The 16,872-nt window shown below is 41.9% G+C and overlaps 1 protein-coding gene and 1 long non-coding RNA gene across 7 annotated transcripts in view; one reads left to right on the forward strand and one right to left on the reverse strand.

The window, feature by feature from the left end:
* LOC140598307 (uncharacterized) overlaps positions 1–1,602 on the reverse strand; it is a 50,928-nt gene extending 49,326 nt beyond the window's left edge. Inside the window, exon 1 of the long non-coding RNA XR_012000627.1 lies at positions 986–1,602. This is a non-coding gene — a long non-coding RNA (uncharacterized lncRNA). The remainder of the gene's footprint in view (positions 1–985) is intronic.
* A 543-nt stretch (positions 1,603–2,145) lies between these two features.
* The window catches only part of SMG1 (SMG1 nonsense mediated mRNA decay associated PI3K related kinase), a 105,497-nt gene continuing 90,770 nt past the window's right edge, over positions 2,146–16,872 (forward strand). For 4 of the 6 annotated variants that reach the window (XM_072753767.1, XM_072753769.1, XM_072753772.1 and 1 more), the window contains exon 1: positions 2,146–2,655. In XM_072753767.1, the coding sequence (XP_072609868.1) occupies positions 2,567–2,655 (89 nt within the window). In that variant the 5' untranslated portion in view covers positions 2,146–2,566. The remainder of the gene's footprint in view (positions 2,656–16,872) is intronic. The other 2 variants (XM_072753770.1, XM_072753771.1) reach the window with 1 other exon arrangement.

Below are 16,872 nucleotides of genomic sequence, written 5' to 3' on the forward strand. Positions count from 1 at the left end.
AAGTGGAGGAGTTGGAATTTGAATACAGAGCCCATCCTTGAATTACTCCGCTGTTGTTCTGTAATTTGAAAAAGTTAAAGGACTCTGGACATTTTTTTCCTTGAGGTCTAAGGTTCTGATTATTGTGCTGGTTCCAAATGATTCCAAATCATTTTGGAATCTGACATAATTTGGTCAATGCACCATTGTTACAATAAACTATGAAGGAAGTCAAAACAATTAATTGGCCACATCAGCTATTTGCTTATGGGTCTGACGGGAGGAGAGAAGCATTAACTCACCTGGAACATAGAAAGGTCAAGATCTGAGGAAAGCAGGTCCAAGGAAGCTCAGAACTTACAATTAAGGAAAGGCTTTGGGAGGGGAGCCTTTCAAGTCAGATTGCAAGACAGGCTTGCATGGTGGTGGAAAGAAGGGAAATTGAGCAAAAATAAATATTTCAGTCATTTCTAATAACCGAGGTGGGGTTCATTTCCAGGACCCCAAGATCATGACCTGAGTGGAAGGGAGACGTTTAACTAACTGAGCCATCCAGGTGCCCTTAATGTAGGTCTCGTTATTATTATTATTTTTTTTAAACACACGTAGATGACCATGCTTGGGTCTGATCTAGTGGGGATTTCTGTGTTGAGTCAAGTATCAGTCTCAGTTCAGACATTTCTTTTTCTCCAAATGGAGGGGAAGCCAAGTGAGGGGAGAAAAGTTCATTTGAAAATCTTAACTTAAAAAAAAAAAAAAAGAAAAGAAAATCTTAACTTGAGCAGCCCAGGTGGCTCAGCGGTTTAGCTCCACCTTTGGCCCAGGGTGTGATCCTGGAGACCTGGGATGGAGTCCCACCTCAGGCTCCCTGCATGGAGGCGGCTTCTCCCTCTGTCTGTGTCTTTGCCTCTCTCTCACTCGTTGTGTGTCTCTCACGAATACATAAATAAAATCTTAAAAAAAAAATATCTTAACTTTCCATCTTTTAGAACTGGCAGGATCCTACCTGAGCGTGGCTTCATGGGCATCATCAGCAAGGAGCCCAGGGAGGAAGGGGTATGCCTGTGGAAATTTCAAAGACTTACGATCTTCAGATCTTCAAGTACTCTAGGTAACAGTTTTTTAATTACGCAAGTGATATATAGTCTGTCTTCTTGCAACATAAAGTAGGTTAAAACCCTCTGGGTTGATGTGAAGCCTCTTGATGATCTTCCCGTTGTTAGATGTACATCTTGGGCAGCTTTCCTCTGAGCATCTGCATCCACATTATGTATCCAAGGGTTTAGTGACATCTTCCCCGGGGGACTGTGGGGGTGGGGGCAAGTGCTCAGGTGGAGGCCCTGCCCACTCACCAGGCGGACTCTTTCCAGTGGAGAAGGTGGTTAACTGTTCAGGTGAGAGGATTTCAAAGCACACTTCACATTGCAGAGGGGCAGGGGTTGCGGGGCACAGGGGAATACCCCTTTTCTCCTTGTATTCAGCTTCGTTTTTGACAACGTTGAGGATATGGCCGAGGTGTCAGGACTCCATGGGCACATTTCATGTGGGGGCTGGGTGGGTGGATATCTATCTACCCTCTCTCTCTTTTTTACTTTTTCCGTATAGGGTGGAGAAAACGGGCACACGTGAGCCTTCAGGGCACGCCTGCGCGTGTGCGCGTGTGTGAGAGCGCGCGCGCACCCGCGCAAGGGCACCCTAGGTCCTCGATTGGATGCCTGTTCACACCTGACCGCCCAGCCCTCCCGGGTCTGGTGCTTTCTGGAGAATGTTTGGGAGGGTGTGCGCGCGGGGGGGGGTGGCGGAGATCCCCCTCTCCCAAGATCCCCCGCGGCGGGGCGGGGCGGGGACCTTGGCGCGGTCGGCGGGGACCGAAGGCGAGCCGGAGGCGCGGGAGGGCGGTCCGCGAGGGCCTCGCCCGCCCGACTCCGCCCCGCGCGGCAGCCGGCCCCGCCCCCTCGCAGGCGGCGCCGCCCCCTCCGCTGGCCGGGCGGGCGTCGGCCCCGCCCCCCGCAGGCGGCCCCGCCCCACTCCCCTGGCCCGTCGGGCGCCGGCCCCGCCCCCCACGGGCGGCCCCGCCCCCTCCGCTGGCCGGGCGGGCGCCAGCCCCGCCCCCCGCACGCGGCCCCGCCCCTCTCCCCGGCCCGGCGGGCGCCGGCCCCGCCCCTCGCTCCCAGCATGCCGTGCGGCAGCGGCGGCGCGGCGGGCGGAGCCGGGAGGCGGGGAAGCCGTGGCTGTGTGAGCGTGGGGAGCCGCCGCCACCGCCTCCTCGCCGTCCTCTTCCTTCTGGTTCCCGGCGTCGCGGGCCGCGCTCGGCCCTGGAGGAGACGTCGCCTCCCCTTCCCCCGCCTCCGCCTCGCGGCGCCGCTCCCGCCTCCTCGTCCTGCGCTGCGGGCTCAGGCGGAACCCGGAACGGCCGTCCGCCTCCCCCGCCCTCCGCCGCCGCCTCCTCCTCCTCCTCCTCCTCCTCCTCCTGCTCGGCTTCCTCCTCTGCCCCGGGCGGGAGCGGAGCGTCGGCGGCGGTCGGTTCGGGCGGCGACTCGCGCTTCTCTGGGCGGCGGCGCTTGGCCATGTCGTGTCGGGGAAGGTAATGAGCCGCAGAGCCCCGGGGTCTCGGCTGAGCAGCGGCGGCGGCGGCGGCACCAAGTACCCGCGGAGCTGGAATGACTGGCAACCCAGGTGGGTGAGCCGGCGCCCAGCCCGCCGCCCCGGCCCCGGCCCCGGCCCCGGCCCCGGCCCGCGCCCCGCGCCCCGCGCCCCGCCTCGCCGCGGGCGGGCCGCGGCCTAGGGCCCTCGGGCCGGGAGCCGGGGGCCGGGAGCCGGGGGCCGGGGGCCGGAGCCGGGAGGCGCGGCCTAGGCCCTCCCCCCCGCCCCGCCCCGGGGAACCGAGCGCGGCTTCCTGGGTCCCCTCCCGCCCCGGCTGGGGAGGAAGGCCGGGGGAGGCGAGGCCTACACGGCTGCCCGCTCCGCGTTTCGCTCCCGGGGCCGGAGCCGAGACCCGGGGCGCCCGGCGGCCTAGGAGTCGGGTCACGGAGGGTGGAGAAAGGGGGCCCGCCTGGTGGCGGCGGCGGACTTTCTGGTTACTACCGCCAAGTTGGAATTGGACTTGTGTGTGCGTGTGGACGGGGGGGGATCCCGGGAGTCCAGGGCCCTCTCGGTGTCACACCTTCGCTTCTTGGCCCCCCACGCAAAAAAAAAAGAAAAAAAAAAGAAAAAAAAAAGCTCCTTAACTGATTCCTTCTCTGAGCTCCCCCCCCCCCACGTGTTAATATTTCGAAAAACAACACCCCCCCCCCCGCCCCAGCGCTCCCAAGGCTTTGCTCCGACTTTAGACGGGGCACTTGTGGGGCGTGGAATGAGGCCGCCCCACTCTCGGCCTCCCCAAGTGCAGGGGCAGTTACCCTGGTGGAGAGCAATCAGACTTGGGGCTTTTGAGTAAGGCTCTCGGGAGGAGTAGAGGATTACCTTTTGCATGGAGGGGATTTGATCTAAGACCTCTTTGGAGCCTCCCTGAAATGGGATATATTTGAAGCATCAACTTTTATTGGTATATATACATGTACATACATACATATATATGTATATATGTGTATATATGCAAATACAGGTTTGCTCTCTATATACACACTGTATATACACACACACACACATATATACACATACACACAGTTTTTGTCTCTTTGATTGATCATGGGTCACTTGTGCCTAATTTAGGACTGAATGCCTTAGAAGGACGTTTTAGGGTATCGTGGTTCGTGGAGTTTTCGTCCTTTGAAGCACGCTTGAATTATCCATTGGCCTGCAACTGGCCGGATAAGTGCTTTAAGACGGATTGTTGGGATTGACTTGCTTCCTAATGGTTACATGTAACTTGAGCAGTACTGGAAATGATTGAAGATGTTAGAATGTAACATTTTTAAGACTTGATAGAAAAGTCTTTGGGTAATGGGCGGTAACACCTCTTACTTGTTTTAATATGCCTTCCCAAATCCCGTGTCTGTTGAGAACATTTGTATATAATTAGGTGACTTTAAAAGTTAATGTCTGACTCTAGAATTGAGATGTTAAGTAGCTTTTTAAAAAGATTGAAAAGCCTAGCTTTACTTGTCTTTTATCACTTAGGGTTTGTTAGTGCTTTAACTACAACCAGTTGACTAGTTTAAATAATTGTAGTCTGTAATTGACATTCTTAGTTGTTTTGTACTTACATTGAAATGTGTGAAATAGGTTTTTTTTTCTCCCTCTTGCTTGTAATGAAATTAGATGATAAATGAGCTTCAATTTGACAGTTCTTTGACATTGGATTTTCCATTATTTTTCAGTATTGTGGTTATTTTATATGAAATAACTTAATATCCCTGTAGAAGACTAAAGTGCTCCTCACAAATAATCCTAGAGCTTTTAGAAAAGAATAAATTGTAGCTTGTCATTCTAAGTAAATGTAGTAGCAAAGTTGCAGCCGCCTGCTGGGGTCACTTGACTTCATTTGACAGATAGGAAGCAGAATGGCTTATATATTTATGGACTCTGTACATAGATTATTAGTATTATCCATGTTTTCTTCCTTTACGCATTCTAGTTCTTGGCTGTGTGTGGTGTTTTTGTTGGGGGGGGGGGGGGTTGTAAGCTTTCTTTGAAGCTGTTCTCTGTAACAAAGTCTCAGAACTTACAGGTAGATAGATACTGTGAGATGTAGTTCGATACATGGAGAAACATAACAGTTGGTTAGGATGTTGGCAATATTTGACTTTTTTTGTAGAATCAGGAACAAAAAAGTAAGAATGGTACTCCATGGCAGGACTTGATTTATTTGTGGGGCTGCTATAGTTGTTTTGTTAAACAGCCAGAAAAGAACCTTGTTTGCCAAGACATAATTTTCCTAAGTTAAATATGAGGTTGTTACTCTGTTCACTCTTTAAAAAGGTGACAGACTCCAGTTAACTGACAGAACCTCATCTTCCTCTTTGATTAAATGGAGATCTATTTAAACATCTTCAGGGATCCCTGGGTGGCGCAGCGGTTTGGCGCCTGCCTTTGGCCCAGGGCGCGATCTTGGAGAGCCGGGATCGAATCCCACATCGGGCTCCCGGTGCATGGAGCCTGCTTCTCCCTCTGCCTGTGTCTCTGCCTGTTTCTCTCTCTCTGTATGACTATCATAAATAAATAAAAATTAAAAAATAAATAAAAAAAAAATAAACATCTTCAGATGCAGGCAGATTCCTTATGGTGCATGTGAATCATTTAGTTTTTAGGAAAATTATTTGGCTTGGTGTACCATTACTTCTCTGATTTTGTTTTTATTTTTCTTAGATTCAGACTTCTGAACAAGTGTGATTTTAAAAAAGCAATTCTTGTCTATCTCTTTTAGTCTGTCAGTTAGTCTGGAAACCGACTGTTGAGTCAGTCGTGGCCACACGTGATACTTCACACATATTGACAGGAAATGTTCCAGGTGGCTGAATAGACCAGTGTCAAATGGCAATAGAACAAGCCTATCTTTGCTAGAAGCATATTTTTGTAGAAAGCATTTATATAGGACTGGTTGATAGTCTTCACTATACTCTCATTTAAGATTTAAGAATTAGGCAAATGAATGGTTTTATCATTGCCACTAGCCAAAGCATGTCCTTTTCTTGACTTTGCTTTGGAATATAATCTAATTGTACCAATCCAGATAGAGATCAGAAGGACTTGTTTTAAAATTAAATCTATAATTATTATATATTCTAATATTCCAAAATGACATGACTAATTTGACATTGGAGTCAAATATAGATTAGTTCAGAAGCATTCAGGTCAACAGAAAACAGGATTTTACTTCTATACTTTGGAGTCTTAGGACTTTAACAGATTTATACTGGGTGTTTTACAGTGCCCAAACTTAAGATCTGTTTACAACTCTATAATGATGAAACTGTATATTAAAAATAGCTTCCATTTTTGGTAAAATGTAGACAGATTAAAGTTCTCAAAAGTACAAGTAACTTTATTCTCCATTGTCTGAGACCAAAAAACAGGAAGAGTACTGTGAAGATAGAAAAGATAGAAACTAGTGTCTGGCATTGTGAGAAGCTGGGGTTTTGAAACCAGAGTTGTCTATTTAGCTGTTAATGATTCTGTAGACTATTTAATGTCTGTAGATACATAATATAGTAAAACACGTAAAGTAAAAAAAAAATGGAGTTATAGATTTGATGACCATAAATAGAGCTTTAGTTTAGTACAATTTATGGTAATCAATTCTCTACCACAGATATTCACGTATACTATGGCGATTTATCAGATAACTGTATGGGTGTTCAATTTGTGGGGAAAGTTTGTTTTTTCCATTATAAAATATAAGCCTTATGAAACATCGGCAATTGTATCTTTAAGTTGAATCTTTTTCCCCTTTTGTTTTGGTTCCTTTTTAAGTTGGGAGTATAACCAGAGGGTATTAATAACAGATTATGTAACATTCTAATGCAATGAAAATATTTGACTTTAGGTTCTATTGATCTTTTAGAGATTTTTATGACTAATAGAGCCACTATCTTTAAGGAGGTTATAGGTTAGGGCAACCTGGATGGCTCAGCGGTTTATCGCAGCCTTCAGCCCAGGGTGTGATCCTGGAGACCCGGGATCGATTCTCACGTCAGGCTCCCTGCATGGAGCCTGCTTCTCCCTCTGCGTGTGTCTCTGCCTCTCTCTCTCCCTCTCTCTCTCTCTCTCTCTGTGTGTGTGTGTGTGTGTCTCATGAATAAATAAAATCTTAAAAAAAAAGGTTATAGGTTAATATGGGAGAAAAGTCTTGGAAAAAGTAAAGGATATTGTGATATAATCTTTGATATTTTTTTTTATACATAATTAACAGAGTTTAAAACCTGAAGAGCTAGAGAATGGAAAGCTGTACAGTTGAGAAGAGGGCAGAGGGGCCATGAAATTGATCTGTACTATTTTGATAGTGTGTGTGTGTGGGGGGGAGGGGTATTCCCCTTCCCTCCCTACAAGAGTAAGGAGGTGGCAAATGCAAATTGTCCTTGGTAAAAAAAATTCCAGTTTGGTTAGAAGGATGGGATAGTTTTGAGGAGTTACACAAGTAAGAGAGCTCAAGAACTATATTGAAGCTGTATTGTAGGCCTTGAATCATAGCTTTAAGAGACTGCTAAGGACCTGAATATTCTGTTTATAATTAATTATTTAAATTCAGATGAAAGTATTCAGCCCAATACGTGGGAATTTCCATAAGCAAAAGCCCCTCATGTGTTTATATGGTGTTGCTTGAGGTTGGTCACTACTGTGATACTTTTTATCTATTTATAGTTCAGTTTAGGTTGAGGACACTTAAATGGAATGATCATACACAGAAAACAGTGTGGTCCATGGTGTCTTGTGAACACTGAATTCTCACCACCTTTTTTTTTTTTCCCTCCCTGTATTCCTTATGCTGTACTTTTAGTCTTCTGACTTATTCCAGAACTGGAAGCCTGTATCTCCCAAACCACTTCACCCATTTTGCCTTCTCCCCTACCCTGCTCCCCTCTGGCAATCATCAATTTGTTCTGTGTATTTATGGGTCTATTTCTGCTTTTTGTTTATTGGTTTATTTGAATTCTCACAACTTTTAATTAAGATTTCCTGCCTTCACTGCCTGGAATATAGTAGAAACTTGTTTACTTTCTTCCTTACTATCATCACCTAAAATAAATCCCTGGGGTTCTTTTCAGTGGACCTTTCTTTATGGATTCACACAAGTAGTCATTTGTTTGGTGTCTCTTCATATTGTTATTTTGGTTTACCTACCTTTGGCTTTCTTAAAGTTTTCCCAGTTTTGTTTTGGGGACCATAGAATAAAACATATTCCCTTTTGTATAGACAGGCCTAAGAAAAAGTTGCAGGCATTCTGTGGTTTAATTTCTATATGAAATATTCAAGCTTATTGCACTAATTTGTTTTAAATGTGGAGTGTAACCTGTTAAATTCCTGCTGTGACATTTATGTTTCTATTAGTTTTTCTCCATTTATGTTAGTGATTGAGTGTATATTTCTTCTCCTGAATTTTTTTTTAGTCCACTGTTACTTTTTTTTAGATGAAATTGACATATGTATAGATCTTACATGAATTTTTACAAATTATACACCTGTGTAAGTATGACCACTCAAGATACAGATACACATTGATTTTCAGTTGGATTATACTCCTTTTCCATCCCTGCCCTCATTCCCCCCCCTGCAAAAAAACCCAAAACCAAACAACAAACTAACAGAGTGTACAGGTAAATCTTATCTTAAAATTTACTGTAGAAAGGAAATCTTTGAATATTCTTATAATTTATTACCAACTTACGGTTTCTGCAGTTTGATAATTTTGTCATCTTCAACATATTTGTTTTCTTTTGCCAGAAACATGCATTCTTGGGATATCTAAGGATCCTGTGAAAAGTTAATAGTTGATGGTTCCCTTCTTAACTGTTTTTAGACATTTTAGTCCTGGGATACGCAAGAGCTCCTTTTCTTGGCTAAATTTATTCCCATCAGCTACAGGTTCACGGAACTTTCTTTACCCTGTCAATACCTACTGTTGCTTAGTTGTTTTTGTGCTCTCCCCAGTCTAAACTTTGTACTTCCCATATCCCTACCCTGTTACCTCTATCCTCTGTAATACAGTGAAAGCTAACTTGAGCTTATCACTTCAATGATTGATGTCTTAAGTCTCTTGAGGGCTGAGCCTGTCATTTTCTCCCCTGCTTCTGTGTCTTACTTGCCCTAAAGCACTCCTGAAGTTCATTTCTGCCTTAGGGCCTTTGCATGCACTCTTCTTGGCTGTGTAGCTACTGTACAGATTGCTTTTCTTAGAGAACAATGACCTGGATGCCCTCATGCTGTCTCATCCTAAATATCACCCCTCACTGGGAAGAAGGATCCTCTAACATTTCTTCGTTGCACTTAACACTGTATGAAATTTTCATGTGTGTCTCCCACAATAAAATATAATCTTCGCATGTGCATGCATCTTAATGGTTTTACCTTTCTCTTCTTACCTGCTGGTGTAGTTGGTAGAGCATGTGACTCTTGATCTTGGGGTCGTGAGTTCAAGCCCCAAGTTGAGCATAGAGCTTGCTTTCTTTCTTTCTTCTTCTTTCTTCAAGATTTTATTTATTTGTTCATAAGAGACACAGAGAGAGAGGCAGAGACTTAGGCAGACGGAGAAGCAGGCTCCCTCCAGGGAGCCCGATGCGGAACTTGACCCAGGACCCTGGGATCACGCCCTGAGCTGAAAGGCAGAGGCCCAACTGCTGAGCCACCCAGGCATCCCAGCATAGAGCTTTCTTGAAAATAGTATACACTCTGTATTTGAGTGTCCTTCCTCAAGTAAATACATGAAAATGGAATTCTGCAAGTTTGTTTCTGTATTTAGAGTTAACTCTATAACACTGTTACTGTGGGAGGCTTTTGAAAGGAACTGTTCCTTGTATAGCAGCCTGGTTAGCCTGAGGCAGCAATTTAAATAAGCTGATTGAACAGGTTTAAAGAGACAATGTTCTAGTGTGGCCTGATCTTTTACAGAAGAAAGAATATGTTTATTTAAGATTCATAGTTTTTATCCATCATGAAAAAATACTCTGCTTACATATATAAAGTTTTTTTTACACATCTTACCCCATATCTGTTGTACCTATTTGTACATTATTTAAACAACCTAATCACTAAAAGTGAAGCGCTGGGTTGTGCCTTCTGACATTCCACTAGAATGCCTGAGTCCCTTGTATATCTCCTGATTGGGAAATGAATGAACTCAAATTTTTCCAGAACCAAGGGCACCTGGCTGGCTTGGTCAGTAGAGAGCATGCGACTCTTGATCTTGGGGTCCTGAATTGAACTCCCATAGGAGTATAGAGCTTCCAAAAAAATAAATTTTTTTTTTCCAGAGTCAACACATTTCTCAACATGGTGAATTACTTCTTTCATACTAATGTTCATAGCTTTTTAAAAAAGGGAATTGTATTCTTGCCGAAAGTTATTTTTTGGGAGCTTAATGTTATTATTCATATTAACATAGTATGCCTAGGCGCTCATGTTTATTATTCTATTTTTAAATATTTTATGTATTCATGAGAGACACAGAGAGAGAGGCAGAGACAGAGGCTGAGGGAGAAGCAGGCTCCCTGCAGGGAGCCTGATGTGGAACTTGATCCTGGGACCATGCCCTGAGCCAAAAGCAGGTGATCCAACCACTGAGCCACCCAGTTGCCCCATCATATTTATTATTTTAAAAACTTTTATTTATTTTTTATTTGTTAGAGGAGGAGGGGGAGAGGGAGAAAGAGAATCTTAAGCAGGCTCCACACCCAGTGAAGAGCCTGATGCTGAGCTTGATCTCACAACCTTGAGATCATGACCTGAGCTGAAATCAAGAGTTAGACACTTAACCTGAGCCACCCAAACACTCCTATTTAAAAACTTTTAAAAAGCTCTTTGTGTTTATTTATTAGAAATGTGTGCTTGAGCAGGGGGAGGGGCAGAGGGAGAGAGAATCCTGAAATAGGCTCCCCTCTGAGTGTGGAGCCCAGTGGGGACTTGATCCCAGGACCCCGAGATCATGACCTGAGCCAAAATCAAGAGCTGGCTGCTCAACCGACTGAGCCACCCAGGTACCCCTAAAAGCTTTTTGTGTTTATTTTTTAAAATCTTTTTTTTTAGATGGGTTTCTGATATCAGGATAAATTTTGTTTTGTTTTGTTTTTTAATGTGGAGTTCCTAAGTTATGTTATTTGTATATAAGAAGAGGCACTACTTTTTTCTTCTTTTTAGCATCTTTTAAGATTTTATTCATTTATTTAGAGAGAATGTGCACACACACAGTGGGAAGGAGCAGAGGAAGAGGGAGAGAATCTCAAGTGGACTCCACTTAGTGCAGAGCCCTCATGACCCTGAGATCATGACCCAAGCTGAAATCAAGAGTCCCATGCTTAACCAGCTGAGCCACTTAGGTGCCCCTCTTTTTAGCATCTTAGAGAATCTCAGCAGTGTTCTTATTGTCCACAAAAAAATTTTTAATGGTCTAAGATAATTGAATACTCATGTATTTGTCTGCAGGTTTTTATTTTTATCTTTTTGTCTGCAGTTTTTTGTTTTTGTCTGTTTTTATCTTTTTGTCTGCAGTTTTTTTTTGTTTTGTTTTGTTTTTTTTTTCTTTTGTCTGCGGGTTTTTAAAAGATGTTGTTTAACTTAGTTTTTATTAGATCTTTATTTTTGGTGTCTTCCAAAATACTTAATACCTTTTCTGTTGAATAGGGAGAAGGCTCCACTAATAAGTCTGTATTGGGCTATATACTGACAGATACTTGTTTTTCCCTCATATATGACAGCATTGACAACATTGTTTTTTTTTTTTTTTAACTAAAGCTCTTTGAATTTAATTTTTCCCTTTTATTTGAATTTGTTCATTGGAAATTTGTTTTTACTATCTCCTCTTTAGCATTTTAATCTTCTGATTTTATTTTTTATGTATTTTTAATTAAGCAGGCCCCATGCCCAATGTGGGGCTTTGACCTTATGACCTCTAGATCAGGGTTTGCGTGCTCTGTGGACTAAATCAGCCAGGTGCCCTTAATCTGATTTTAAAAGATAGGTGTGTGTTTGTGTGTGTGTGTTTGAAATTTTAACTTTCATCTTGGAATATTTAGTTCCTTGAAGCAGCCCATGACAACTCTTGGTGTTCAGACTCTTGAGGGTGTCCCTTGTTTTATATTCCTGATAATATGAACCCTGGAATTCCTTGTCTGAAGTGTAGTGCTGCATTTTCAGACTTCGTTTTGATTCTAACACTGGACATTCAGATTCATCGCCCTATTGCCAGATATTATGTTGGCTTCTTGAGATTTGCCAGAATTCAGACAGAAAAACCTATTAATAGGAAATGTGTCAAATTTTTGTCATCTGTAGAATATGACTCTGATTAGGTTAGATTCTGGTTTAAAAATCCCAAAGGTGATCACCAGTATCACATAGTGTAGTACAGTTGAATTAATATATATTTACTTGAAAAGAAAACACATCCTGGATTTTCTTTCCAAAAAAGATTTTTCTTGGCCTATCCTTATATTCTTTGGGTAAATGTGAAGAAAAATGAAAATGTGGCAGGTTTCCCAACAGCAGGACTATGAAACTTGAGATTTAGTGTTTGGTCTTTAGTCAGGTTTAAGGAATCTACCTTGGGTCACCTGGCTAGCTCAGTTTTAGAGCATGTGACTCTTGATCTCATGGTTGAGTTTGAGCCACATGTTGGGGGTAGAGTTTAAAAAAAAAAAAAAGGAATTTACCTTAAGATACTGTATTGTTTTTGAAGGACTTGAATTAGAATGCTGACCATTAAAAATGATTAATTCTGTCATAATTTTAAATATTGATAGTGTTTTAGTGTGTAGCATCTTATTCCTTTTTTTGAAAACACTGAAATGAAGGGGCATTTGGGTGACTCTTATTTCCGTTCAGGTTGTGATATCAGGGTCGTGGGATCCAGCCTCAGTCATACTCTGTACTCAAGACAGAGTCTGCTTGGGATTCTCTCTCTCTCTCTCTCTCTCTCTCTCTCTGTCACTGTCACTCTCTGTCCCTCCCCCTGCATGTGTGCATGTTCTCTCTTACTCTCTCAAAAAAATAAAAATCTTTAAAAATAAATACTGAAATTAAAATTGAAGTTGCATTTCATAAAGGTTGTATGTGTTGGGAGTAATCAAATGGCTGACTATAAAAGTTTTGTAAAAGAAGCCTTTCTTTAAGTGGCCTATCTTGTATAGTTACTGTAATATTAGTATTCTCTATGTTTTTACTTTTATTAGGATATAATACTTACATTAGTAGTGCTGTTCTACCCACACTTAGTTCATTTAAAAATCCACTTGCTGTCTTAATATAATTGCATTGGAGAAGTTAGAAATAGAACCAGTGTGTTTTATGTTCCTCTCTCAGGTGTGTTTATTTTTAAGAACATGTGCATTTTTAGTATTGATCCTTGACAGATATTTATCTTAGGAGAGGCTAGTGTCGTGAAAATAACAGTGGACTAAAAAATGGGAAGACAAAGGTCCTTTGTATTGGCACTACCCAGCTGTTCCTCTGAGGAGGTAATTCTTGCCTTCCCTAAGATGTAGGGTTATGAGGGTTTAAGTTTGGAAAATTACTTTGAAAATTATTTAAGTGCTACACAAATGCTATTTATATGTTGCCATGTCTGAATCAAATTTTAAAGATCCTGCCCCTTTTATCTCTTCCTCAAAAAGTTTTAAAGTTTACTACATTCATGCTCAGAGACTAGTTCACATTCCATTTTTTAAACTTACTGTATATTTTTTAAAAATTTAATTTACTTCTATTTACATTCAGTTAATTAACATATAGTGAATTATTAGTTTCAGAGGTAGAGTTCAGTGATTCATCAGTTCATTTTTTTCTTGTAGTACTTGTGTGGTCATATATGTGTGTATTAATTCCAAAAATTTGATAAAGACTGTTTTTCATGGGGTGCCTGGGTGGCTCAGTTGGTTAAGCGCCTGCCCTCAGTTCAGGTTATGATCCCAGAGTCCTGGGATTGAGCCCTGCATTGAGCTCCCTGCTCAGCAAGGAATCTGCTTCTATCCCTACCCATCCCTTCTGCTTGTGAGCTCTCTCTTCTCTGTGGTCTCTCTCAAATAAATAAATAAGATCTTAAAAAAAAAAGTATATCTGAGGGTATATTGATTGGAGCATATACAATTGTTAAATTTCTATTAGGTGTGGCAGGTTATTTGAAAATATTATTTATATGAAGTATTGTGATAAATAAATGATACTATTTATTGGGATGCCTGGGTGGCTCAGTGGTTTGGCGCCTGCCTTTGGCCCAGGGTGTGATCCTAGAGTCCTGGGATCAAGTTCCGCATCGGGCTGCCTGCATGGAGCCTACTTCTCCCTCTGCCTGTGTCTCTGCCTCTCTCTCTCTCTGTGTGTCTCTCATGAATAAGTAAATAAAATCTTTAAAAAAATAAAGCAAAATATACTATTTATTTTAAAAAATTTGTGGATATGCCATTAATTGATCTCAATATAACAGTGGTTCTCTTTCTACATTTTTTAGTGTGCTTCCATTATGTAAGCCTGCTTCAGGTTGGGTAATGAGGAATTTGACTGTAAATCTGCATGATTCTATCTGCATGATTTTTTTCTATCTTACTATTCACACTTAAAGGACTTCATACCACTTGAAATTGTGAGCCAGGAAAAAAAAAATCTAATCTTTGAGACTACTAACTATTGGAGGGCAGGTGCCAGAATTAAATGGAGAAGATATGGATTAAAAAGAAGTTTGTTACCTTTGTTAACTTTTATTATACAGTTGAAATTTAAAGAACTGATTCTTTAGGAACACTGGTTGAATGCTGCATTGCTCCCTTTCTTCCCACCATCTGGTATTAATGTTTTAAAGCGAGTAGGGAGGATGAATCATAGAATCGTGGAAAGGATATACTCTGCCGGTGTAATAGTTTGAAGTACTTTAAAAAAAATGTATCTTCAAAACAAGGATAGGAATCATTGAAATTTTATCATTGTGTGCATGTGTACAGTATTGAGCTATCATGAGATTTTGGTTCTATTTTAAATTATTGCACTATAAATTTACTCAAAATGAGTAAATACTGTCTCTTAAGGAACTTATCTAGAAACGTTGATCTTTTTTGTTGTAAAAGGGAATTATGAAAGTTTCTGTTTTTAAACCACTTAAGTCAATCTGATTAAAGTGTGTTTAGTATAAAATCTGAGAAGAAAAGGATACAGTTTGCATAGACCTTATGGGTGTAAAGTGGCTTAAGTGATGATTTTGTACTGTTTCATAACTTTCTTAAACTTAAGACTAAATGCCTTTTTTCCTCTTAATTTTTTTTTTTTAAGTAATTCCCTACACCCAGTGTGGGGCTTGAACTCATAACCCAGAGATCAAAAATTGCATACTCCACCAGCTAAGCAAGCCAGGTGCCCCAAGGCTAAGTACTTTTAAATACCTCAACATATTTCTTGCTGCCTTTGAGCACAGTGGGAGCAGTGTTTCCCAGTTGATTTCCATTTGCTACTATGTTTCAGTAACTACCAAAACTGTCTTCCTTAATGAATTTTCCTATGGTTAGAAGAAGAGTGTGGTTATTTTGAAAAGTATCTTCCTTTCCCAGCTAACTGAATTAGGAGGCCATATCTTTTCAGATTTTTCTATGAGACCTTTCTATTTATTTATATTTTAAGTAATAGGAAGTGGTTATTTCAAGATCACCCCTAAAGCAGAGGTCCCAGTGATTAAGTAGTAGGGTTTACTATAAATATTTACGTCTGATTACAGGTAGGATGTTTCATTACCATTATACCCCAGGAGACATAAGGAACTAGGTCTTATAGGTGTTATGGGGGATTAGAGTCCATTTAACAGTCCACCTGTTGGGACATCTGGGTGGTTCAGCAGTTGAGCATCTGCCTTTGGCTCAGGGTGTGATCCCGGATATGGGATCACCTCCCACATTGAGCTCCTCACATGGAGCCTGCTTCTCCCTCTGCCTATGTCTCTGCCCCTCTCTCTGTCTCTCATGAATAAATCAATAAAATCTTTTTTTTTTTTTTTTAAAGATTTTATTGATTTATTCATGATAGTCAGAGAGAGAGAGAGAGAGAGAGAGAGAGGCAGAGACACAGGCAGAGGGAGAAGCAGGCTCCATGCACCGGGAGCCTGACGTGGGATTCGATCCCGGGTCTCCAGGATCGCGCCCTGGGCCAAAGGCAGGCGCCAAACCGCTGCGCCACCCAGGGATCCCAAATCAATAAAATCTTAAAAAAAAAAAAAAAAAAAAAGTCCACCTGGTGTCTTAGTATAATGTTATAAAGTTAGAACCAAGATTTTTTTTAGATTATTCTCTAAGGTTTATTTATTTATTCAGTAAAGATTTTATTTTATTTATTTATTTTTTAAAGATTTTGTTTATTTATGAGACACACACACACACACACGCACACAGAGAGAGATAGAGAGAGAGAGAGAGAGAGAGGGGCAGAGACACAGGCAGAGGGAGAAGCAGGCTGCAGGGAGCCTGATGTGGGACTCGATCCCTGGTCTCCAGGATCAGGCCCTGGGCTGAGGCGGCGCTAAACCACTGCACCACCGGGGCTGCCCAGGTTTATTTATTTTTTAAGAGGGTTGGGTAGGGGTCACATGTATAATTTGAGAATGCACTAAAGATATTTGTTAGTTTTTTTCCTCCTTTTAAGAATCACTAGCGTGGAATACGTAATTCAGAAAGAGTCTTCCATATTTGTCATCATATTTAAGGCTGTTACGTGTTAAGGAGTGCAGGGTAGAATATTGCTCTTTTGATACCCTAAGATCATGACTGCCCAAGATTCGTAGGGTGTATCATACCATTGTGGGAATAGTGCCTAACTTGATAATAGTTTTCTTTAAAAGTACTTATTTCTAAATTGCGTAATATTTGTTTTTTTCTTAATGTGTTACAAGTGATTTTTGGCAACCACATCGTTTTTCTTGACCAGTGTCAACCTATAAAAAAAAAAATTGTAATGATATTTCCCTGTGACACAGTACATTTATTTTTGAAAGCAACTATAGTGTGTTTTAGGATTATTTTTATTTATTTGAAGATTTTACTTATTCATTCATGAGAGATAGAGACACAGGCAGAGGGAGAAGCAGGCTCCCTGTGGGGACCCCAATGGAAACTTGATCCCAGGACCCTGGGGTCATGCCCTGGGCTGAAGGCGGTGCTAAAGGCGGTGCTAAACCACTGAGCCACCTGGGCTGCCCCCTGTTTTAGGATTATTTTTAAAGGGAAGATTTAAGGGGCTCCTGGGTGGCTCAGTCGGTTAAACATCTGCCTTCGGCTC

This window comes from Vulpes vulpes, chromosome 3 (genome assembly GCF_048418805.1).
Source record: "Vulpes vulpes isolate BD-2025 chromosome 3, VulVul3, whole genome shotgun sequence".
Classification (NCBI taxonomy): domain Eukaryota; kingdom Metazoa; phylum Chordata; class Mammalia; order Carnivora; family Canidae; genus Vulpes; species Vulpes vulpes.